This window comes from Leucopleurus acutus (genome assembly GCF_964270905.1).
Source record: "Leucopleurus acutus genome assembly, chromosome: 5".
Lineage (NCBI taxonomy): Eukaryota > Metazoa > Chordata > Mammalia > Artiodactyla > Delphinidae > Leucopleurus > Leucopleurus acutus.
In genome coordinates, this window is record NC_139147.1 from 11,598,742 (window position 1) to 11,624,718 (window position 25,977).

A 25,977-nucleotide genomic window follows, 5' to 3' on the forward strand; every position below is an offset into this window, starting at 1 on the left:
CTCCCTGTCTTTTACTTTGGTTTTTAGATTTAAATCTTTTATGAAAATTGGTGGTACCTACTAAATTTTATTCTTGTTATAGATGATTTACAAGTCAGAAGGCAAATAAGCATCCTGAGATTATGTAAAATGTCTTTCCAAAAATGCTTAGCTCTCTGAATAATCATACTGTTGGATTTTAAGGCCTATAAAATATTCACACTGTGACTACCTAGACACCAGGCTTATAGCAACCTAAGAAGAAAAACTGTATTCTCCAGACTGCTTTGTCAAGTTGTGAATCAACAGTAATCACCACTGTCATTGTAGACCTCACTGGACTGCTTTCTTCTGTTTCCAGGTGATCGCAGTATTCATCTAAATTGGGGCTCTTTCTCTTCCATCTCGTTCTTCTTGCTTTCTTCACCACAGGCAGTAGAATAGTAACTTTCTCCTCACGAAATGGAAATGAGAGAAATGCTGTGAAACTGTCTGGCAGCAGTACAGTGTATTGGTCATGAGCACAGGTTTGGAATCAGATGTGAACTTCAGTGGAATCCTGGCTTTCCTTCTTGCTAACTGTGTGACCTTGGGCTAGTTACTCTGTAAACCTTTTTAGTAATACGAGATAATAATAGTAACTGCCTTAGAGTATTTGTGAGGATTCAAGGGAATCCTCTATGAAAAGAGTTTTTCTGAGGATGGAGTAGAGTTGCCTGTAACCTGTAAGCACCCTATAACTAAGAGCCACTAGTAATAGTAATAGTAGTAGTAGTAGTAGGGAAGATGTAGATTTTATTTTTGTTTAATTTGAGGCAGCTGTTTTGCTCTGGCTATGTAGACCTAATACCTTGCACGATATTTAAATTTAATTTCTGGATTTTTTTGCTAACTTATTTATTTATTTATTGGCTGCAGCATGTGGCATGCAGGATCTTAGTTCCCCGATCAGGGATCAAACCCGTGCCCCCTGCAGTGGAAGCTTGGGAGTCCTAACCACTGACCCGTCAGGGAATTCCCCCAGATTTTTTAATGATACAAATTGTAATTTAATTTTAAAAGTGTTAATTGATTTCTCTGCCAGTTTGTAAATCTCCTGATGATGAGGGCCAAGTTTTATTCATCTTTATTTTCCCCACAGTGCCTTGCTTGTAGGACATGTTCTGTAAATATTTCATTCATGATCTAGAAGAGTTTTGTGCTGATTAAATACCATTGTATATGTAAGTCTGCTGTAATGCCTGGCAGACAGTAATGCAAGGAAGGAAGACAGTGAGTCAGAGATGAACACTGAATCAGTCCTCAGCCCTCTTCCATATTTTCTCCTTGAGATACCCTAGCTGCCCCTGTGACTTCAGTTACCACTTAATTACTATCAGCCTGTAATCTGTATTTCTGCTTTAAACCACTCTTTCAGTGGTTTCTGTACATCTGTCTTACATACATTTCCACCTGGATGTCCTTCAGTCATATCAAACACGTTATGCTCAAACTCTCCCTTGCTCCCCTCCCTATTTTGGTTAATGGTGTCTTTCCAGCCGTTGGGTACCCAAACAGTCATTCTTAGCTCTTCCTTGCTTGTTGATAATACCACATCAATATTTCTCAAATAAAAACCTTTTCTTTACCCTGTATGAGTATGGCCTCAGTTTACATCCTTATTCTCTTCCTTTCTAGAGGGTGTCTTTAACATTTTCCTTCAGTCCTCCTCCATACTGCTGCCACCAGAATTGTCTTTCTAAATCGCAGAGCTGATTTTGTCACTTCCCTGCTTACAAGCCTCTGGTAGTTTCCTAGTGCTTAGAGCAGGGGCCTGCAGACTATGAGCTGTGGGCCAAGTCTGGTGGTCTGCTGCCTGTTTTGTAAATTTAAGTTTTATTGGAATACAGCCATGCTCATTTGGTCACATATTGTTTATGGCTGCTTTTATGCTATAACAGCAGAGTTAAGTAGTCGTGACAGAGATTGTTTGGCCTGCAAAACTAAAGATGTACACTATCTGGTTCTTTCCAGAAGTTTGCTAATCCCTTGGCTTAGAGATTAGAGGTCAAATTTGTGTAGGCTGAAAAATCCTTGATGATCTTGTCCCAAACATGTTAATCACATCACTCTTTGAAATACCTTAAACTCTACCCTGTTCTCTTGTGGCCCTACATAATTTCGCATATTTTATTCCTTCTTTTTCATCTGTCAAACTCCTCTTCTTGCTTTAAAACCCAGCCAAGTTTATTCTTCCTTTATCAAACTTTCCTCAACTCTTCCCAGGAAGTAGTGTCCTATAACACTCTTTTCATATTTCTATTATAGCCCTTTTGTGTATGTATAGTATAGCACATTTTATAATGCAGTTATTTATTCTTCTGACAATGTCCCTAACTAGACTGTTTTCTACATTGATTGTCTTAATCATTTTTGTATACACAGCGCCTAACATTTGTAGCATTTAACAACTAGTGAAGAGCTGGATGAACAAACAGATGGTAACATGAAAGTTTGGTCAAAAGAAAAAATTTTGAATTAGGTATGTTATTTGGACTTTGATGCATATGGAAATCACTCAGACCATGTTTATATGTTAAAGTGTGTAGTTGTTTTCTCCTCTTGCTTTTTGCAGCTATCCTTTGGTTTCCTAAACTGAGTGTTTGAAATTTTCACAGTTGAATCACTTAAAATGCTCTCTAAAAAGGACTCATTTCCTTTTATAAAGAGTTGCCTCTCTAGTAATAGGAATAATTGCTATCTAATGTATTATAAGACTTGTGGATCCATTATTTCAGTTCAATAATCTTGTTTTTTTAAAAATTGGTACCTGGGTCAGTTTTGCGGGAGAACATACCAGTAATTTCCTTGATCTCAAAAAAGTTTAAGTTTAAAATAGTTACAGACATAGTACATTATATAAGAGGTTTCTCAACAGGCACGAATCAACAATTCATTGTGTTAATTACAATAACTTTTAAAATCACTTTGCATTTAAAAAAAATGTAATTCATGCTCAGTGCAGCAAACTTTGAAAATAGAAAGCAAAACAAACACACCATCCTGTGACCCATATATAAAATAATATTATGAAAGTACTGGTGTTCGTCCTTCCAGTGTTTTTATGCATGTATGTGTTTTTATATATATATAGATATAGATATATATAATTAATTCTTTTTTCTAAAAAGGAAATAATGCTATAGATACATTTAAAAATTTATTTTATTTTATTTATTTATTTATTTTTGTCTGTGTTGGGTCTTCGTTGCTGCGTGCGGGCTTTTTCTGGTTGTGGAGATCAGGGGCTACTCTTTGTTGTGGTGCACAGGCTTCTTATCGCAGTGGCTCCTCTTGTTGCAGAGCACGGGCTCTAGGCGCGCGGGCTTCAGTAGTTGTGGCACACAGGCTCAGCAGTTGGGGCTTGTGGGCTCTAGAGCACAGGCTCAGTAGTTGTGGTGCATGGGCTTAGTTGTTCTGCAGCATGTGGGATCTTCCTGGACCAGGGCTCGAACCTGTGTCCCCTGCATTGGCAAGCAGATTCTTAACTACTACGCCACCAGGGAAGCCCTAGATACAGTTTTAATAACCTGTTTTTTTCACTTGGTATTAGTCATTACCATTTACTCATGCCATTAAATGTTTTTCAAAAAGATTAAAAAAAAATTTTTTTTGTGGCCACGGCCCGTGGCATGTGGGATCTTAGTTCCTCGACCAGGGATTGAACCTGCACCCCCTGCATTGGAAGCATGGAGTCTTAACCACTGGATCACCAGGAAAGTCCCTCAAAAATAGATTTTTAAATGTCTGCATTAAGTAAACTATTTTACTTAAACATTTATTCTATTATTGAACATTTAGATTTCCTCTAAGTAGTCTTTGCCTTCATTAAGCCTCCAAAGGCCTATTATCTTAAGTTAAATATTGTATACTTATCTCCACTTTAAGCCAGGGGATCAGTGTTAGTATTGTCGATTGCTGTTATTAAATCAAGACTGTCATGATAAAATGTGCTTATTTTTTGGTAAATATCAATAAGAAAACCCATATGAAAGTCAGTCTTCTCAGTTCAGAGTGTTAGTTCTTAATATACTAGCCCTCTCCTAAATGTTTACCATAGTGACCATCTTGGTGCCTTTGCTCCTTTTATCCTAACGTTCTTCACTTGGTTTCCCGTTGCACTTGGTGAAACCCCAAATCCATCATGAAGTCCACGTTAATCTGCAAGGTGATCTGGTACTTACCTGTCTCTCTCCATATTTATTCCAAGCCACTTCCTCCCCTAACTTACTATAGTCTTATTCTCTTTGGTACCAGCTAATTCTTCCTTGCTAGTATCAAAGGGACTTAGTGGCTTTTGTATGTAATCTTCCCTCTCTCTGCTCTGCCTCTTTTGCTTTTCCTTAATCTAATTAACTTTACTCAGCTTTTAAATTTCAGGGTGTTTTAAAATTTTAGCACGTGTTGCCTCTTTAGAGAGGCATTCCCTGACCATTCTCAAATAGGTCTCCCTTATTTTGTATCAGGATCATGTGCATAGTACATGATAGTAACTTCATGTGCATAGTACATGATAGTAACTTCATAGTAACTGTTTGTATTATTTTGATGTTTCTCTGCCCCACCCAAACCCCTGACCCTCCAATTTAAGCTCCAGGAGGGAGAAGACCATGACATTTCAGAAATTAGTGTGTGGAAATAGCCCTCTGTATCCTTGGGTTACACATCCACGGATTCAACCGACCAGGGATCAAAAATACTCAGGAAAAAAAAATTCCAGAATGTTCCAAAAAGCAAAACTTGAGTTTGCTGAGTGCTGGCAGCTATTTGCAGGGCATTTACATTGTATTTATAACTATTTACATAGTATTTACATTGTATTAAGTATTATAAGTAATCTGGAGATGATATTAAAGTATATAAAGGAGGTTATATGCAAATAGTATGCTATTTCATATAAGGGACTTAAGCATCCACAGATTTTGGTATCCGAGGGGGGTCCTGGAACCAATCCCCTGTACATACTGAGGGACAACTGTATGTTTTCTGCTTATAGAACTATTTATAAATAGGTTAATATATGCAAAATGACTTTTATAATAGGAAACATGACTTTTGTTTTTATAATGTCACTTTAAAAAAAATTTATTTATTTATCTTTGGCTGCGTTGGGTCTTTGTTGCTGTTCACGGGCTTTCTCTAGTTGTGGCAAGCCGGGGGCTACTCTTCGTTGCAGTACGTGGGCTTCTCACTGCGGTGGCTTCTCTTTGTTTCAGTGCACAAGCTCTAGGTGCGCAAGCTTCAGTAGTTGTGGCTCGTGGGCTCTAGAACGTAGGCTTAGTGGTTGTAGTGTGCGGGCTTAGTTGTTCCGCGGCATGTGGGATCTTTGCAGACCAGGGCTCAAACCCGTGTCCCCTGCATTGGCAGGTGGATTCTTAAGCACTGTGCCACCAGGGAAGTCCCATGACTTTTGTTTTAACCTTCAGACATTGTCTTAAATTCATGGTGACCTTCCCTAAACTTGTTTTTAACCGGTTAATATTTGATCTTTGATAACAGTTCATCTCTGTGTCTGCAGGCTATCTTGATAAAATGTGCCCATAATGCGTACATAGTAAGGCTTTAGTGCAGCTGAAGCATATCTAAATGATAAAATTTTTAAATCTTTTTTGTGGGTAAAATTTACATACTGTAAAATACACAGATCTTAAGTGTACACTTCAGTAACTTTTGATAAATAAATGTACCTGCATAATCACTATCCCATCCAAGATATAGAACATTATTATCACCCCAAAAAAGTTACCTTGTAGTCAGTCCTCAGCCCCTATTGGCAACCACTGTTCTGATCTCTGGGACTATTGATTAGTTTTGCCTCTTCCTAAGCTTCATTTTAAATGGCATCATACAGTATATACTACTTTGTGTTTGCCTTCTTTCACATAAATCAGGTTTTTGAGATATTTTTTTCTGTGTGGTTATATATATCGTTCATCATTTTTTGTTGCTGAATAGTATTCCATTGTATGAATCCATCATAATTTGTTTATCCATTCTTCTGTTGATGAATATTTTGGTTGTTTCAGTTTGCTACTAATATGAATAAACCTGCTATAAACTTTCTTGTAAAAGTCTTTTTGTGTGTGGACATATGTTTTTACTTCCCTTGGTAAATACTTAGGGATGGAGTTGCTGGGTTATAGGGAGGATTATTTTTAACTTTGTAAGAAACCGCAACCAGAAATGTATGAGATTTCCAGTTGTTCTGCTTCCAACAGTCAGTCTTTTTAATCTTAGCCATTCTAGTGGATGTGATGATATTTCTTTAATTTTGCATTTCCCTGATGACTAATGATGTTGAATACCTATTTAGATGCTTTTTGGTCATTGTCTTTTTAAGTCCTTTGCCCATTTCAAGTCTGTTCAACTCTCGTGCACACTTTTTATTGCCTATATTTTGTTTTTTTTTATTATTAATCTTTAAGAGTTCTTTCTATATTGTAGGTACAAATCCTTTGTCAGATACTTGTTTTGAAAATATTGTCTCCCAGTCTGTGTTTCCAGTGTTTGGACCTTCTGTAGTATATTTATAGTACTTCTTTTCAGATTAACAATTAGACCCATTACTTTAAATTTAGAGGTATTTCACTTAAATCCATATTTAAGCATATTATTTGAAAATGTAACTGACATGCTATTTAGAAAGTTTATCTTTGTGGATATCCTTTACAATGTTATAATTTTTCCTTTAAATAGTTGTCTTAAATAAAGAGAAGGAATAAAAAATAGTCTTTTATATTTACCCACATATTGATTATTTCTGGTATTCTTCATTCCTTCCTATAGATCTGAGATTAATCTGGTGTCATCTCCCTTTAACCTGAAGAATTTCCTTTAGCATTGTTTAGTGCAGATTTGATGATGAATTATCTTAGTTTTTGTTTACCTGAAAATATTTTTATTTTATCCTCATTTAAAAAAAGCTTTTTTGAGATACAATAAAGATATGATAACAGTCACCTGTTTTAAGTGTACAGTTCAGTGATTTTTAGTATATTTATGTGCAGTAATCGCCACAGTCTAATTTTATAACCTTATGCCTATGAGTACTCACTCCCTATTACACTCCGCTCTCCCCTGCCCATCACTAGGCAACAGCTGATTTACTTTCTGTGTATAGATTTGCCTCATCTGGACATTTTATATAAATGGAATATACCATACGTGGTTGTCTTTCACTTAGCGTAATGTTTATGAGGTTCATCTGTGTTGTATCATGTATCAGTATTTCCTTTTTATTGATGAATTTGTATTCCATTGTATGGTATCCCACATTTTATTTATTCATTCATTAATTGACATATGTTGGGTTGCTGCACTGCTTAGTTATTATGAGTAATGCTGCTATGAACATTTGCGTACAAGTTTTTGTGTAGACATATGTTTTCATTTCTCTTGGGTAGATAGATAGGGGTAGAACTTCCATCACCCTCACTTTTGAGGAATACTTTTGCTGGATATAGCATTTGAGATTGATTTTGGGCCGTGCTGAGTGGCCTGTGGGAGTTTAGTTCCTTGACGAGGGATTGAACCCGGGCCCTCGGCAGTGAGAGCATGGAGTCCTAACCACTGGACCGCCAGGGAATTCTCATGATTGCTTTTCTTAAAAGCACGTCAAAAAATGTCCTTCCATTTTCTTCTGGCCTCCATTGTTTTTGATGAGAAGTCAGCCATCATACATATTGTTCTACTACCCCTGTATGTAATGTGTTGATTATTTTTTCCCCCTAATGTTGCTTTGTTTCTTTTTATCTCTGGTTTTCAGCAGTTTTATTATGATGTTTTCCTTGTGTTTGTCCTCCTTGGAGTTTGCTGAGCTTCCTGGATTTGCAAATTATTATTTTTCACCAAATTTGGGAAATTATCAGCCATTATTTCTTTAAATATTTTTTCTTCCTGATTCTTTTATTTTTCTAGGACCCAATTAAACATATGTTAGACCAGTTATTAGTGTTCCTAAGTTTCCTGAAGCTTTATTCATTTTTTCCCCCTAATTAAAAAGAAAAAAAACCTGTTCTCTAGATAGGATAATTTCTTTTGATCTTTCTTCAAGCTTACTGTACTTTTCTTCTACTGTCTCTGATCTCCTACTGAGCCCATCTAGTTAATTTTAAATTTCAAATATTATAATTTTCAGTCATAAAATTTACATTTTAAAGTTTCTCTACTGAGATTCTCCATTAACTCAGTTATTTTGACCATGTTCCTTTGTCTTTGATGTGTTTATACTGGCTGCTTTAAAGTCATTGTCTGCTAATTTTCAATATCTGAATTATGGGGGGGTCTGTTTCTACTGACTGCTTTTTTTTCCTCCTTGAAGATAAATCACATTTTTTCTGCTTCTGTAAAAGTCAAGTAATTTTTTTTTTTTAACTATACAGTTGACCCTCGAACAAAACAGGGGTTAGGGGTGCTGACCTTCTGTGCAGTCAGAAATTCATGTTTAACTATACATTGGTCCTCCGTATCTGCAGTTCTGCATCTGTGGGTTCAACCAACCATGGATTGTGTAGTACTGTAGTATGTATTTAGTGAAAAAAATCCACATATACGTGCATCTGCATAGTTCAAACCTGTGTTGTTCAGGGGTCACCTGTATATTGGACATTGTGGATGATACATTATAGACACTCTGGATCAGTTATCTTCATCTAAAGAGTGTTACTTTTTGTTCTAACAGGCAATTAAAATACTGACTGATCACCCTGAAATTGTGGAGATTTGGTTTTATACTTTGTTGGAGTGTGTGGAAATCCCAAGGTGTTTACTAATCTCTGACCTGGTGGAACTCAGATTCCAAAATGCCTTGCAGGGGATGGCAGCTGAAATCTGTTTAGTACTTTTAGCCTTCCAGATATTTTTTTCTGCTGAGGTCCTTGGAGTCTCCTTCATGCATGTGCTGTTCAGGGATTAGTCAGGATTTAAGAGAGTTTATATTAGTGTTTGGGGCTCCCTCTTGTGACTTAACCCATTCCAAGATTTCCCCTTCAATTTCCAGCTGCTCTTGTCATCCTGAACTTCATCCACTGATACCTGAAGCCAGAAAGACTGATTTTTTGCTCAAGTTTTAGCTATTCTGCACCACAGGGACTCACTTGGCTGGGAGTGAGAGGTTAGGGGATTCTTCAGGGGGAAAAGCTGTATTAAAGTGGATCTTGCTCATTGTGTTTTCTTTCAAGGGCTAAATGACGTCCAGTTTCTGCCTGCTTTTCAGCACTCTTTAGTGCTTTAAAATAGTTTTTTTTTCCCCTTTTCTTTCTGGAACTTAAGGTGTTCCTGAATCATCACATCTGAACATACTCTCTTTGTTTTGAAAATTTGCACAGCATGCTGTACCCTTATATAGTTTTTTATGCATGTGATTTTTCTCCTTCCAGTTATCTATTGCTGCATACAGATAACTCTAGAACTTAGTAGTTTAAAACAGCCATTTTATTATGCTTACAGTTCCTGTGGGTCAGGAATTTGGAAAGGGCATAGCCAGGATGACATGTGTCCGCTCTGTATACCTGGGGCCTCGTCAGGGAAGTCTTAAAATGTGGGAGTAATGCTAATAACCGGAGCAGCAGTCACATCTGGCAGGTGGCGGCTGGGCCGCCACCTGGAACCGTGGGCCAGAACACCTCTACGTGGTCTCCTCACAGCACTGTGGCCTTGGATTTTTTACAAAGCAACTCAGGGCTCTAGTGTTAGTGTTCCAGAGAACCACCTGCAAGCTGCATTGTCTTTTATGATCTAGTCTGAGAAGTTGTATGGCAGAGTTACATAGCATCACTTTCTCTACTTTATCGGTGAACAAGCCTTTTTTGTTGACCTAAATTCAAAGGTAGGGACATAGATCCACCTCTCAATTGGAGAAGTGTCAAAGGCTTTGCAGACACTTTACTTTTTTAATACGTCTTTATTGGAGTATAATTGCTTTACAATGCTGTGTTAGTTTCTGTTGTACAACAAAGAGAATCAACCATATGCATACATATATTCCTATATCCCCTCCCTCTTGAGCCTCCCTCCCCCCCATCCCACCACTCTAGCTTGTCGCAAAGCACCGAGCTGATCTCCCTGTGCTGTGCTGCTGCTTCCCACTAGCTATCTATTTTACATTTGGTAGTATATATATGTTGATGCTACTCTCACCTCATCCCAGGTTCCCCCCACCCCGCCCCATGTCCTCAAGTCCATTCTCTATGACAGACATGTTTTAAAATCTCCATGCTCATTTAACAAATAGTAAGCTCCTTCTGTGTCCTGGGACAGTCTTATGTATATCTCAATAGATATTCATTGTAGTATTGAATTTTTCTTCTTAACTATAGTAGATTTAGACCTAAAGTTAAATTTGTGTTTAAAGCTTTAAGAAAGGAGTAAGATATTTCACTTCTTAAAAACATTTCCTTAGATCGATTTTTTTTGTCTTTTTATTTGTAGAATATAGTATTTAATGAAAAGTCCATGCTTAAGTGGTGAAAATGGCAGGCTTCCTAGATAATTTCCGTTGGCCAGAATGTGAATGTATCGACTGGAGTGAGAGAAGAAATGCAGTGGCTTCTGTAGTAGCAGGTATATTGGTAAGTGAAAAAGCCTGGTTGGTGACATTTATACCTCACTTTTTGCCCTGAAAATTAATCTTGATTCCTTTGAACTGTGAATACCCATGATAATACAGTTTTTGAAGGCAGTAGTTTTTTAAGTAAATTATATAATATGTGTCATTCCTTTAGGATCCTCAAAGGCTCAGAATTTGATGTAACTAATAATATTGTTGTGACTCATTGAAATTCAGGATGTGCAGACAGTAGTAACAACCTTAGGCTGCATTAGAACTGAAGCCCTGCAGCCCTTTAGGGAAGGGTTGCCATCTTCATACCCCAGCTGCAGCACAGGCAGGAAGCGAGAGGAAGAAATTTGTGGAGGAAACTACTGCTTAATTTTCTTTCCAATATTTTTTAAAAAACTTTTTATTATTGAAAATATCAATAGTATACACAAAAATAGAGAGAATGGTATAGAGTCCTCTCTCACCCCCTGTACTTATCATTGAGCTTCAAAAAAAAGTCAGATCATGACCAATCTTGCTTTAGCATTCCATCAAGCACTCCCTGCCCCCACTGCACTTTTTGAAGCAAATTTCAGTATGTGTTCCACTTAATTTAAATTAATCTTTTCCAGTATATAGTTCTATACCTGAAGTTCAATAGAAAAGATAAATAAAGAAATAAAGTGGAGCAGGAGCTAAAGATATTGGGGTGGCCAAAAAGTTTGTTCAGGTTTTTCCATAACATCTTAGAATTGTGAAGCAATATGCATGCAGAATTCTTTTAGGTGTTTCCAAGTTTTTCTTGCTCTCTGTGGTCACCTCGCCTGCACTTAATTTGTCTATGAAATTCCTTAGTAACTTGTCTACTTTAGTTCTATTCAGCTTAGTTTACATAGAAACATTACATTTTGCAAACTCATGTTTAGTCAGTTTTGCAGTATTTAATCAAATTACATAATTAAAATTATAGCAAGCGTAGATATTTTTTGGAGACATGGGAGCTCATTTGTGGAAGCAAATGTGCTTGGGCATATTAAAAAAGAATGTTCCACATTCTTTTTAATATGAACGAGAGAATGAAACACATCAGGTAATCAGGGAGCTGGTTAGTTGGAGGTTAGTTAAGAGAGCTTTGGTTGTATATAATTTTATAGTGGATAAAAGAAGCAGAAAATTCATTCCTAGGTAATAAATTTTTCATCTTGCATTAAGAGCAGAACTTGAATCTTACACGGATTTGATTAGATTCACCTCATATGCTATAAAGAATAAGTAAACAAGGAATTCTTGTTTTTTATAGTTCAACATCTAAACCTCAAAGTAGACATATTTTATGTTTCAATTATATGGTCCATAGAAAACATGGAATGTTAAGGAACAGTATCATGCTAAGCCAAAGTATTAGTGTTATTTTAATGACATGGGTTCTTTCTCAAGTTTTTTACAGGTTGGTGGATAATGATTGATGCAGCCGTGGTATATCCTAAGCCAGAACAGCTGAACCATGCCTTTCACACATGTGGTGTATTTTCCACATTGGCTTTCTTCATGTAAGTATGAAGGTAATTCTCAATTCAAGATTATTTTTCTAAAAACATTTTTTCCTCAAAGTTTAATGCTATCTGGAATAACTTTTTAATTTCATTGATTCTTCTTTAACATGATAAATATATATGTGTATATCTATATTGCCATTTTATTAAGATTTTTAAAATCAAGAATGAGTGTTGAATTTGGGGGGGAGAGATTAATTGGGAGATTGAGACTGACATATACACACTACTATATATAATATAGATAACTAATAAGAACTTGCTGTATAGCGTAGGGAACTCTACTCAGTACTCTGTAATGGCCTATATGGGAAAAGAATCTAAAAAAAAAAGAGTGGATATATGTATATGTATAACAGATTCATTTTGCTGTACACCTGAAACTAACGCAACATTGTAAATCAACTATACTCCAATAAAAATTTTTTTTAAAAAGTGTTGAATTTAGTCAGATAATTTTATTATACTTTATAAAGATTATCATGTGATTTTTGTTCTTATATTTGTTAAACTGACAAATTACTATGTTTTATAGATCTTAAGATTTTTTTGTATTTTAATATCTTTGAATATCAGTGTGCTTCTTGTAGTCATTGGTATCTTATAATTCATAATATTTTTTCCTTCTTGGCAGTATAAAAAAATAATGGTGCATCTTAAAAATCATTGGCATCTTAGGTTTAATGAAGTATGTTATATTTCTAGATTTTTTAGTAGGAAGTCATCCTTGAATACTCTAATACATTCAACTTTTTTTTAATCCTTTTTAAAATTTATTATTTTTATTGGAGTATAGTTGCTTTACAATGTTGTGTTAGTTTATATTGTACAGCAAAGTGAATCAGCTATACGTATACATATATCCTCTCTTTTCCAGATTTCCTTCTCATTTAGGTCACCACGGAGCACTGAGTATCTAATACATTCAACTTTTACCATGGAGTATTATTTTTTTTAAGTGTGTCACTTAACTGTATTTGCCAGTATTGGAGGGAGGGCAGGACTGGCCTTAAATGAGATTGATCTATGGCTTTCCTTTTTTATTAAATCATGTTTAGGTTTAGCCATTATCTCACTTCATAAAAGAGTTTGGAAGCTTTTCATGGATGTCTTTTAATAATTTTAAAAAATATGTTAAACATTAAGATTACGTAATTTTCTTATACTGTCAGGAGCTTCAAAAAGGTAAATTGTAGAAGATGGAACTACTTATATTCATTCAGGATGCTTAGAAAAGACAATTCCTGCTACAAATATACCCGCTCTAACAAGAATGGAAAGAGAAGCTGAATAAAGTAGGCCTACTTATTATACCAAATGTTCTCTGAATTTGAGAAATGGATGAGAGAAAATCACTTGACTTTTAACACAAAGAGAAACTTTTGAACTCTTGGTTATAATGAGAACCTTAAAATGGGGTAACTCATGGTGGGTCATTCATGTATAAATATAAAATAAAATAGACAAAGAACTCAGAAAATTGGTCTCTTTCATAATCTTTGGAGACAAGTGATAGTAATCCCTTAAAATTAAGTATGTTTTTGTTTGATGTTATTATAAATGGAAATGTTTTCTTAATTTTGTTTTCAACATATTTATTACCAATATATAGAAAACATTGATATTTAAAAAAAATTAAGTATGTTTTCTGGGTCTACTTTAGGAAAATAAGACTAGCATAGTATTTCTATCCACTAGGATATTTAAATTAAAAGATAATGTTCAGTTATTCAGATACTGGCTTTAGATAGGAAATGCTTCCCTTCTAAATGATATATAAATATCTCTGAATATTTTAGCAGCATGAAAGCTTATTAGATGATTTTGTATTGTTCTAGGATAAATGCCGTGTCCAACGCTCAGGTGAGAGGTGACAGCTATGAAAGCGGCTGTTTAGGAAGAACAGGTAAGGGCACTTTGGGTTGTTAATGTATGCTGGCAAAAGAGGGATTTATCAGCAGAAAAAACAAAGCCTCTAGTGAGTCTTTATTTAGGGATGATTAATGATTATGTAGGATTTTTAAAAAAAGTTCCTGTGTTATTTAAAACTTTAAGAAAGTTAAAGTTACTGCCAGAGGTTACTGGTTTTTGTCATGTTATATTGCCCATAGTATATAGATAAAATGTAACCATGCAAAATCAATGGATCTTGACTGTTCCTGTGTTAATGATGGATTTATTCTTATCCCAAATGTTGACCAATAATATTACTTACAAGATGGCTGACTGTGATTACTGAACAGCAAAGTATGGACACATTAAGAGATCAAACCTAGGACTACAGTGTTTTTCACATTCAGTTCTGATCACCTGAGTAACCACCCATAGGCTACAACAGAAGTATTTCGAAGAAACATGCTGTTTGTTTACATATACATATTTTTTTGAGTTTGAATTTTTTTTGGTTTGTCATCCAACAGTATTTTTCTTTTGTTCAGATTATAACACATTCTATTAGAATCCAGGGGTTTGTTTTTAGTGGAATTTCCATGCTGTATATAAAAAGCTCAGGATTAGACATTCTATTTCCAGCCTTTAAGGACTAGGAGGGGTGACTTGTGGTTATAGCAGGAATTTGGAGTAGGTGGGGGAGGAAGTTTGAAGGATGGTTAAGAATAATAGCAAGTACTTGTAGAATACTTAGTGTGTACCAAAGACTGTCCTGAATGCTCTACACATATTAACTCAATTAATTGTCACAATAGTCCTATAAGGTAACCACTCTTGTCCTCAGTTTTAGATTAAGGAACTAAGGCACAGAGAGCTTAAGTAACTTGTCCAAAGTCATAAAGCAAGTAAGTGGTGGGACCAGGATTTGAACACTGACAATCTGGTTTCAGAGCCCATGCTCTTGGTCACCATGCTATGTTTGTATCCAGTCGAGAATCATTTAGTCTCTTTGTCTACAGTATCATATATATATATATATATATATATATATATATATATATATTTGTCAGTGTATTTGAGGATAACTTATATAAAATATAAAATAAAATTCAATTTAAAGCATACAGGTCGATGAGTTTTGACAAATGTATACAGTTGTGTAACTGCCACTACAATCATGATATAGAATATTTCCATTACTCCGGAAAGTTCCCTCATATCTCTTTGTAGTTAATCCCCTTTCCCCCACCTCCTGGCCACCACTGATCTGCTTTCTATCACTGTAGTTTTGCCTTTTCTAGAATCTCATATAAATGAAATCATAAAATATCATAAGACATTAAACCAAATCAAGGAGCTGACGAGCTTAGCTTTAAAAAATAATTATTTTTTTTGTAAGAACACTAAACATGAGATCTCCTCTCAACACAATTTTAAATGCACAATACCATATTGCTAACTATAGGCACAGTGTCGTACAGCAGCTCTCTAGAGCTTATTCATCTTGTGTAGCTGAAACTTTATACTCGTTGAACAGCAACTCCCACTTCCCCCTCTCCTAGCTCCTGGCAACCACTACTGTACCCTCTGTTTCTATGAATTTGACTCTCTTAGATACCTCGCATAAGGGCAATGGGCCTTAAAAAAGAAGGAAATCGTGCCATATGTGACAACAGAGGTGAACCTGGAGGACATTATGCTAAGTGAAGTAAGCCAGTTGCAGGGGGACAAATTAGCTTTCTTTTGTACCTGATGCTTTAAATGCTGATGCACATTTTAAAATTTCACTTCCATTGTGATCCTTGAAGAATTGGAGAGGATGGGAATAGTGATAAATTACAGATGAACCTAAGTTAAAAGTGCATTGTGTGTCTGTGCATGCATGTTTACACACACATGCATGCCTTGTGCCCCAGCTTCAGCAGGTAATGTCAGGAATGAGTGAGAATAAAGAATAAAAAAGCATGTATTAGCAAGTGATGTTGTGCATAGAGCACACATTAACATATTTGATCATTTTTCTTTCAAAAATATTCCACAGGCATTGCTGTGGATTATGTTACTATTATCTATTTTCTGTAGAAAATTTCATTGTAACTTACCCAAAACTTTTTAGCTTAAAGGTAGAACTTGTATGTGCCTTGGGCCTGTCTGGTTCCAAAGCCCATACTTTTTACTCTCAGTAGTGACTATAACATTTTATTCCACGATTATTTCTTACCCAGTTAAAATTCACAGTCAGTTTACGTCAGTTTACATTTATACGTGGTACCTTTAGTGCAAGTTCTGTCTAGTGCTTCAAAAATTCAGGGCAAACTATCTTGTAGGCATGCTCAGCTCTTGCCACACTAAGCTTTCATACTACTTAAATGGTTTGTGTGTAATTTATTCCCATTTAATTCCCAGAGGAATTTGCAGGAAAGTGTTATTAACGTAATAGATATACTACAAATGGAACTGTTAAATAAGAAGGAACAAGAACTAGGTAGAAAGAAGATCATGTAGTGATACTTAGACTCTAGGACAAAATGGATACTCTTAATTATTAACCTTGACTCTGAGCTTCCTGGTAGTCAAAGCAAAAAAGGGAAAATGTTACAGTTTTTTATTTTTTGCTAAACAAAAGTGTACTCATTTTTCAAGGGAAGTTTTTTTCTTGTTCAGTTTTGTTAAAAAATTTTTGTGTGGTCATATATAAAGGACATGAAGGAAAATAATTACAAGGATTTTTGATACTTCCTTTCATTCACTTTAGGTAAAAGCTGTGATTGAATTTGGAGGATGTTTTCCTCCAAGGAAGTAAACATTGTTGTATATTTCTGGAGATCTGCTTAGTATTATAATAAAACTTAGATAACCTCGGGACCCATTTCTCTCAAATATCAGCTGTTCTACTCATTCTGAGCTTTGAGCTTCCTGTATATCTGGTGTCTAAACTATATGAATTTCTGTTCAGTTAGTAACAGAATATCTGAAATTGAGGCAAATTTAGCTTTCTATTATGGGAATTGGCTTGGATTTTATTTTCACTTCAGGGGAGCTATATTCCCCTTCCATAGGGTGACAGGCTGTCAATATACCTGTGATCAGGGTCTGGCACAAATGCTAACTTGCTTTCCTAAAAATGTATTGAATCTACTCAGGTGTCCAGATGATCACTTTATTGAGATTCTGTTGTATAACTTCTAAAATTCTATACAGTAGGGGGTTGAAGAGATACTTTTTTCCTTGAACTTTTCAAGGGTATGTGGTACAGTTTGGCTGAATAAGAGAGATTGAATATATGGTTGCTGTTAGTACCATGTTGAGTAGTACCATGATATTAACGTTGATGAAAAGAGGTCATGGTCCTTATTCATTTGCATTCTCTCATTCCTGTGTGGTAACGGCTATCTGAAATACATTTGCTACTTCTAATAGAGCAATTACTTTGATAATATATACAACACGGTAATTTTTCAGTTAGGGTTTTTTTTTTTTTTTTCTTGCGGTACGCGGGCGTCTCACTGTTGTGGCGTCTCCCATTGCGGAGCACAGGCTCTAGACACGCAGGCTCAGCGGCCATGGCTCACGGGCCCAGCCACTCCGTGGCATAATGGGATCCTCCCGGCCCGGGGCACGAACCCGTGTCCCCTGCATTGGCAGGAGGACTCTCAACCACTGCGCCACCAGGGAAGCCCTCAGTTAGGGTTTAATTAATCAGTTTAGTCAAATAATTACTTCTGAAGCTTTCCTACTTTAGTTAACTCAGCTGTTAGTTTCTCTAGCCAGTAGAATGGTAACTTACCCTTTTTCCCTTTCCAAGTATCGCTTAACACCTTTTAGTTTTAGTTTCTTTTTTTCAATCTTCATTCAGTTAAATGTTTTAGCAGGTGTATATAAATACGTGACTGTCTTTGATAGGCATAGCATATATTAGATGAGCAGTGTTCTAGTGTTATGTATTCCTAAGGCATAGAGCTGTAGAAATGAGCAAAATCATAAAGCCTATTTTTCACACAGGTGCTCGAGTTTGGCTCTTCATTGGTTTCATGTTGATGTTTGGGTCACTTATTGCTTCTATGTGGATTCTTTTTGGTGCATATGTTACCCAAAGTAAGTATTTATTCCTCTTTTATTTCATAGGAAAGATTCAGATATGTCCTTTATATTTGGCTTAGTCTGTCAACTCCCCGTGGAGTAAAATTTAGTTTAATAATTCAGTTAGCTTGAAGGTAAGACTCTGTTTGAAGATATAAATTATTTAATAAAACTTCTCAGTGGGGTCATTTAGTGCAGTGGGATAGCCTCGTTAGGAAAACCAAGCCACTGACAAGACCAGGTAACTCTCAGCTGTCTCTAGAGGTTCTGATTTCCTTCCTTACCCCAGATAGCCAGGCTCTATACCAGAGGCCTTTTACTGAGTGTTGTAGTGGTAAAAGTGAGAAATCTGTACAGGGCTACAGCCCCTTATACACAATTCTAAAATCCACAAAAGTGCTGAAGGTCAGGTTTTTCATAACCAGTTTGGCAGCAAAACCTGACCTAATGATCCAGGGCTCATTACAGTCTTTATTTCATTTAATAAGTATTCAAATGTTTTATTAGAGGAATGTGGTTGTATTTGTTTGTGGGATGCTGGTCCAAACATAGTTGGGGGTGCTATGTAATATTATGCCCTGTGTTACCGTTTTTCTTTTTTTTAATAAATTTATTTATTTATTTATTTTTGGCTGCGTTGGGTCTTTGTTGCTGCGCATGGGCTTCCTCTAGTTGCAGGGTGCGGGGGCTACTCTTCGTTGCGGTGCGCAGGCTTCTCATTGCTGTGGCTTCTCTTGTTGCAGAGCATGGGCTCTAGGTGCGTGGGCTTCTGTAATTGTGGCACGTGGGCTCAGTAGTTGTGGCTCGCAGGCTCTAGAGCTCAGGCTCAGTAGTTGTGGCGCACGGGCTTAGTTGCTCCGTGGCATGTGGGATCTTCCCGGACCAGGGCTCAAACCCGTGTCCCCTGCATTGGCAGGTGGATTCTTAACCACTGAGCCACCAGGGAAGTCCCTCTGTGTTACCATTTTTAAATCTGAAAAATCCTGAGTTCCAAAACATACCTTACCCCAAGGTTTTCAAGGTAAGGCGTTGTGGACCTCAGTATCTTTCTGTCCACTGATACGTCTTCTCTCCAACCCCAACCTCTAATTTTTCATTCATAGGTACAAGGGGAGGGTTTTTTTGGTTTTTTGTTTTTTAGGGGGCAGAGGTGCTGAGAAGCACTGCCAGTTCACAAGGGGAGTTTTTTAAGTGCAAGACTGAAGACGTGTGTAGCCTTCATGTTGAAACTGGTGATGCAATGGAGTGAGCTCTTAGTATACCATTCTGAGTTTTGTGACTGTTCCACTCACCATAGCTTTTCATCACGGGGATGGCGAGAGGTTTTGAAAAGCACGACCCAGTCTCAGCATGTGCTTCTGGAAGCATCAGAAGAACCTCTTTCACTGGCTCTCTCCCTTCACTCCAAAGACAGGAATAAGTTTCAGATAACAGTTTATTCATCTTCTGATGTCTCTATCTTTGGAATCTCTTCGTCACTCTGCTTAACTGTCACATCTTGTCCTGACCCACAGCTGACCTTTTAATATCTTGATAGGATCCCTTAAGTATCATAGATTGATCAGTATAAGATTTGGGAATACCTTTGTCTTTCATTTTGCACAAAATAAGTCAGTACAAGAGGACAGTGGTTGCCTAATGTTTAATTAATACTACTCTAAAATGTGTTATTTTAGTTAATTAAAAATACCCTGGAGCACACAGTTCTAGCATGAAGCTTATTTGAGGGAAAGTACTTTTTTTACTTTCTTTCTTTTTTCTGGGGGCTGTGCCACGCAGCTTGGGGGATCTTGGTTCCCCGACAAGGGATGGAACCCGTGCCCTTGGTAGTGAGAGCACAGAGTCCTAACCACTGGACCCACGGAATTCCCTCAGTGGTCGTATCTTAATCTTTAAAGAACTAGTACATACTGAGAAATTTCTCAATTATGGATCTCATCTTCATATTTCTACAGCGTTGCTCGTTATATATACTTCTTAGTTTGTAAACTGACTTCAGAGAGCATTTCTAACACATATTTCAAATCTTTTACTCTACAGATTTTTCTGGAACTGTTAATAATCATAGCAGCAGCTAACATTTATATAGCACTTTATGAGCCAGGAACTGTTCTGAGCACTATGCATAGTCCACATCTCACACTCTGTGGGGCAGGTGCTGTTACAATGCCCATTTTACAGATGAGGAAAGTAAGGCATAATGAGGTTAAATAATTTGCCCATGGTCATACATTTAGTCAGTGGTAGAGTTAGGATTCAAATCCAGGGGTATTGCTCAAACTTGGGGCTTTTAACCATGCAGCTATATTGTTTGCTATGATATCAAAGGCTACAAATTGAATATTTCTTCATCCCAACTAGTATTTTTAATCAACATTGATAGTTTTATAAAAGTTAAATATCCACAAAAATTTGAGTAATTTCCAAATTTTTCTTTTTCCTTCCTATGAAGATAGGGACTGTTTTCTCCAGGAGAATATGATGATGAATTATGATTCTTTTCATATATGTCAGATGTGTGCAATAAAACTCCTGAATTCATGAGAGAAAATAAAATGAACAGACTGTTACATCATCAAAAATTTAATTTGTATCTTTCTAACATTGTGTGTTTCTGTATTGGCCATAGGAAGTGAAGGGGTGAGCTGCTGCTTCCTCGGCAGTTCCGATGCAGCTAGAACCATAGCAACTACTTTAGACAAAAAGAAAACCTAATAATTTCATTGTCTTTTATCCAGAGTGAGAGTAATCCTTTGTATTGGGAGAATGAGATTGTCATTTTCTTACTTCAATTTCATTGTGGATTTCTTAGAGTTAATGAATAATAGTAGTGTTTTATAATATACAGAGCATGTCATTATGAATGGCATGAATACTTAGTTACTGCCGTTTGCCTTTTGTAATTATCTGATCTGTTTTACTTTGTGTGTGCAGATACTGATGTTTATCCAGGACTAGCTGTGTTTTTTCAAAATGCACTTATATTTTTTAGGTAAGTTGCCCAATTTTTTAACTATACACCTGTAACATTTATAGAAACATCATCTTTATTATAAGAGCAGCATAGGCACTGGAACATGTATAAATCTCTTGGATTAGTTACAATGTATAGAACTTCTTTTAAAAGGTGAAAATTCTACTATTGCATAAAAGCGTACACAAGCCATTTAATTAGGGGCCCTGCTATGTGCCAAGACCTCAGCTAGATGCTTTATATATGTTACCTTTTAAATTCCCACTTAATTATCTTAAGTGTGTAAAACAGGTGGTTCTCCCATTTTATACATGAGGAAATAAGACTGAGAGCTTACTTAAGGCCGCTTAGCTAGCAAACGCAGAACGGGGATTTGAACCCAGACTGCTGCTTCCATAGCCTGTGTTTTGTTAAGAAACCATATCATGTACCTTTAATAAAATAAGAAAAAAAGAAATTAGAATTAATACATACTATGCATGTCGTATACAAAACCTGGTTGGTGAATTGGGTTTTGTATTAAGTTTTTAAGATAACTTAAAGTAAGTATAAAAATAAAAGAATATCAAAAGTATTTTTTAGGGGCAATCTTCTAAAAAGCTTCCAATATGAGGCCCTGTAGCCTTTGCTTTCCAGAATGAAATGTCTTTTAGTGTAAAGATAGGTATTTTAGGCGTCATTTATAAAATTATATCCCTTACCCCATACCCCTCTCACAAAAGCATTAAGATCCAAGCCTTGAAGAAATTTGTTTTTGTCATTGATTTTAAGCAATTTGATTATGGTGTGCTGTGGTGTCGTTTTCTTCATATTTCTTCTGTTTGGGGTTCATTGACTTGCTTGGATCTGTGGATTTATAGTTTTCATCAAATTGGGAATCTTTTCAGACATTATTTCTTCAGATATTTTTTTCTGTCCACCCTGCCCTTCTGGCTTCCAATTACATGTATATTAGGCTGAGGGGAAGTCATCCCACAGCTCACTGGTGCTTAGTTCTTTTCATGTTTTTTTTTGCCCTACCTCTCCACCCCTACTCTTAACCCCATCACTCCATCAAGTATTCTTTTTTCTTGTTTTCTCTCTGTATTTCATTTGGGATAGTTAAAGATTGTTATATCTTTAAGTTCACTAATCTCTACCTCTGTCATGTCTAATCTGCTATGACTCCCATCTGGTATGTTTTTCATCTTAGACATTGTATTTTTCATCTCTATTAGCTTGATTTTTTTAAAACAATTTCCATGTATCTCCCTAACATACTTATGCTTTCCTCTGCCTTCTTGAACATATGAAATATGTTTATAACTATTTCAGTGTCCTTGTCTAATTGTGTCAATTCTTAGTCTGTTCCTATTGATTATTTCTACTTATTTTTTTCATTCTGGATCTCTTTTCCCCTGTTTGCTTCTTTGCATGAAGCTGATTGGGGGCTGGACTTTGTGGTATTCCTTTAAATGCTTTTGAGCTTTGTTCTGGATGCAGCTCAGTCACTTGGAAACAGTTCAATCCTTTCAAGTTTTGCTTTTAAGCTTCGTTAGGCAGGACCAAAGCAGCTTTAGTCTGGGATTAATATGTCCCCCTTACTAAGGCAGTACACTTTTGAGTATTCTTCCTGATTCTCCATGTAGTCTGAGGTTTTCCACTCTGCTATGAGATTCTGAAGTCTTCCCAGCCCTGTGGGAGCTTTGGGAATTGTTCTTTCCAGTGATTCCTGCCCTTTTCTTGGGTAGTTTCCTCACATGCATCTGCTGTCAGCACTTGGCAGAAGCCTCAAAGGGAATCCCCTACCGATATCCTGGGCTCCCCCTCTCTAGTTCTCTGTATCCCGCCTTGCACACTCCAGCCGCTTGGCCTCCCTGAACTCTCAACTCTGTTTCCTCAACTCCGGGAGACCGCTGTGCCCTGCCTGGGTTCCCTCTTATTGCACTGTGGCCTTGGACACTCTTGGTTTTTAAAGATGTTTGACAGTTTCTGCTGCCTTGTGATTGTATTTCTTGGCATGTGACTGACAGCCTTCTGGGAATACAGTGAATTTTCATGAAGACACCTTAGGCACTGTTGAGAGATCAAATTTAAATTCAGATTCAGCCATTTGTAGTGGTACAGGGGTCTATATAAATGACAGTTGGATGAACAGAAACCTTGTATGTGTAAAGGCCTGTGCTCACGTGGGCAGTGACCACTGCATCAGCGATGTGCTATACCCAGAGGCTGGCAAGTTATCCAGCCAGCTGTGTGCTTCCTGTGTGCCAGGCCTTTTCTAAGCACCAGAGTGCACTCCTACTTCTCCGGCCACTCTTCCTCTGTTTCCTTTGCAGGCTGATCCTCCACCCTCTGGCCACTAACTTTTGAAGTTTCTTAAGGTTCTGTTCTAAGCCTCTTCTCAACTCGTTCTTTCTCTAGGTGAGGTCCTTTTTGCTTGGGACTTCAGTTATTGCCTATATGCCAGTGAGTCACAGCTGTCTATCTCCATGTCTAAACCACATATCCAGATTCTTACTTATCCCCTCTTGGGTGGCTGACATTTCAAATCTACCACCTCCAGCATACCCACAGCTCAAACTCACGTTGCCAGAGTGTCCCATCTCTCTGCCCCGCTCCTTCCCTTATACCTTGCTGAGATAATTCCCACTCTTCTTTTAGATCTCAGTTCAGTCACTACTTCCTCAGGAAAACCTTCTTGACCTCTAACTAGATCAGATCCTTGTATTTCCCTCTCTTGGTACCATGTATGTCATTGAGTTGGAATTTGATTGTCTCCCATTAGTGAGCACATTTGTCTTGTTTTGACTCACAGTCACATTCCCAGTGCTTAGCTAGGTGCCTGGTGCCCAGCCAGTACTCTGTACAGTAATTATTTGTTAAATGAACGAAGAATTTCAACATGGTCTGTTAGGATGCTTCAGTGTTTGTAGCTCAGACATTGTAGGATCGTAGAGATGTGAGTGGCCCTCATGCCGGCTACTATGAGAAATGCCCCCTTTCCTTACAAGTGACCTATCTAGTAACTTCAGGCTTTAAGAAAAGATACTCAATTAAGCTCAACCATCAAGGTCAACAAACTGCTTTATAAAACAAGCAAATTCAGACCAACACCACCACAATCTTTAATTTTAGAAATTGATACAAAGGGATCAGTGAGGTACCATCAAAGCATATTTAGAAAATAAATTCTCTTTTGCGTTTCTATGTGATTTTACCTCATGATTTATTTTAATATCTTTCTAGCACTCTGATCTATAAATTTGGAAGAACTGAAGAGCTATGGACCTGAGATCACTTCTCAAATCACATTTTCCTTTTGTTATATTCTATTTGTAGATAAGTTTTTATCTCTCAATATAATTTACACATTGCCAAATGGAATAGATTGTACATTAAATGTTTTGTTTCTTTACACTTTTATGCTCTGAGTTTTGAAATAGTTTTATGAAATTTCTGTCCTTTTTTTTCATTGAATAGATTGTTAATATGTACATAGTATAAGACTATATAGATGAGATGATCTGTGTTGGTTTTTTTATTCTTGAAGACTTAAAGCTTAATCTGTTCCCTGAGCCAGGGTTGTATCATCATCTAATTATAGAGTTAACTACTTTGTCTCAGTATCTCTAATTTTCAAAATGTGCAAAAAATACAGCTCCATATACCTGAAATAAGCGCTGAGCCATTAAAAAAGGTATTTCAGCAAGTTGTAATTTATTTTGGCTTAAAAATGAGATTTTTTTTTAAAGGAAAAATGTTTGTTCTTATGTATAAAGTGGACTTTTATATGAAGATTTTTAAAAATGCCTGAAGGACTAGTTTGAAAGCCTCTTTTAAAAACAATTCCTCTCATACGACTTTATTTGAGTAGGGTTAATACATGATCAGATAAGCTCAGTTTTATATGGTTGATGTAAAACGACTGTAAGGCAGCTCAGCAATGTGCTTCTTACAAAAGCAGCTTAAATGGTTCTCTTTTGACAGCCTACTATTATCTGACATTACAAAATTCTATATCAAGCAAGTTTGAGACAACTGCAGCTTAAAAGCATGAACCATATAACAAAAAGTGGAACAATTAGTTTCAAGATAAAGCACTTCTTCCCAAAGGGGATTATTATGACCTAGTGAAAAATTAGGCATTTCATCCACTCAGTTACTGACTGCAAGTGTCTTTTTGCTCTAGCTTTCAAGCTTTAGGTGAACTCTTCCTGCAGAATACATCTTTAACCTGCAAGTTCTTACTCCAGTCAAAAACTTCTTTTGCTGAGTTTGAAATACTGTATTTGCACTGAGTGTATTCCCGTGAGAGATTTCAGAGGGATAGTTGGGTCTTTATTTCTACTTTTGCTTTCCTTTGTTATACAGGTTTTGTGTTGTACTTTTTTCCTCCAGAGGGATTTTTCTAGAGCCTTTTGTTGTAAGACAGAATAATATCAGTGGTATTATATGCAGCTTCTAATATAAGCCTTATTTTGCTTAATGTCTCTCCTCTCTGAGGATTTACTGTGCACAGAGCATGAAGCAGTTGTGGAATGCTGTGCCTTTGTCTAGATACCGTCTTGTTTAATTACTTCTTTCTTTGTTGTTTTTTCCTCAAAAAAAAACTGTGTCTTGCTTCCAACAAATTTTAAGACTGATTACTTGTTTCCACTCCCTTCTAACCTCTTGCAATAAATATTACTTCTCACACATTCTAGTATTGTTAAATCTTTTGGAAAAAATGAACTATAAAAGTGGGTTGGCTGTTCATTTTGCAGTTACTCAAGTGGACCTGGTCAAAGAAGCAGTTTCCTTTTATAAAATAAAGAGAAATATATATATATATATTTTTTGCGGGGGGGGTGGAGCATGCCATGCGGCTTGTGGGATCCTAGCTCCCTGACCAGGGATCGAACCTGGGCCCTCGGCAGTGAAAGCACAGAGTCCTAACCACTGGA

At 36.7% G+C, this 25,977-nt stretch overlaps 1 protein-coding gene across 2 annotated transcripts in view; it reads left to right on the forward strand.

Annotated features, from left to right (window-relative positions):
- TMEM50B (transmembrane protein 50B) overlaps positions 1–25,722 on the forward strand; it is a 34,826-nt gene extending 9,104 nt beyond the window's left edge. For both annotated transcript variants that reach the window (XM_082839925.1, XM_082839924.1), the window contains exons 2-7: positions 10,447–10,586; positions 11,993–12,105; positions 13,947–14,014; positions 18,001–18,093; positions 21,013–21,070; positions 24,281–25,722. In XM_082839925.1, coding sequence (XP_082696051.1) covers positions 10,488–10,586; positions 11,993–12,105; positions 13,947–14,014; positions 18,001–18,093; positions 21,013–21,070; positions 24,281–24,326 — 477 coding nt within the window. In that variant the 5' untranslated portion in view covers positions 10,447–10,487 and the 3' untranslated portion in view covers positions 24,327–25,722. The remainder of the gene's footprint in view (positions 1–10,446; positions 10,587–11,992; positions 12,106–13,946; positions 14,015–18,000; positions 18,094–21,012; positions 21,071–24,280) is intronic.
- The last annotated feature ends 255 nt before the right edge of the window (positions 25,723–25,977 follow it).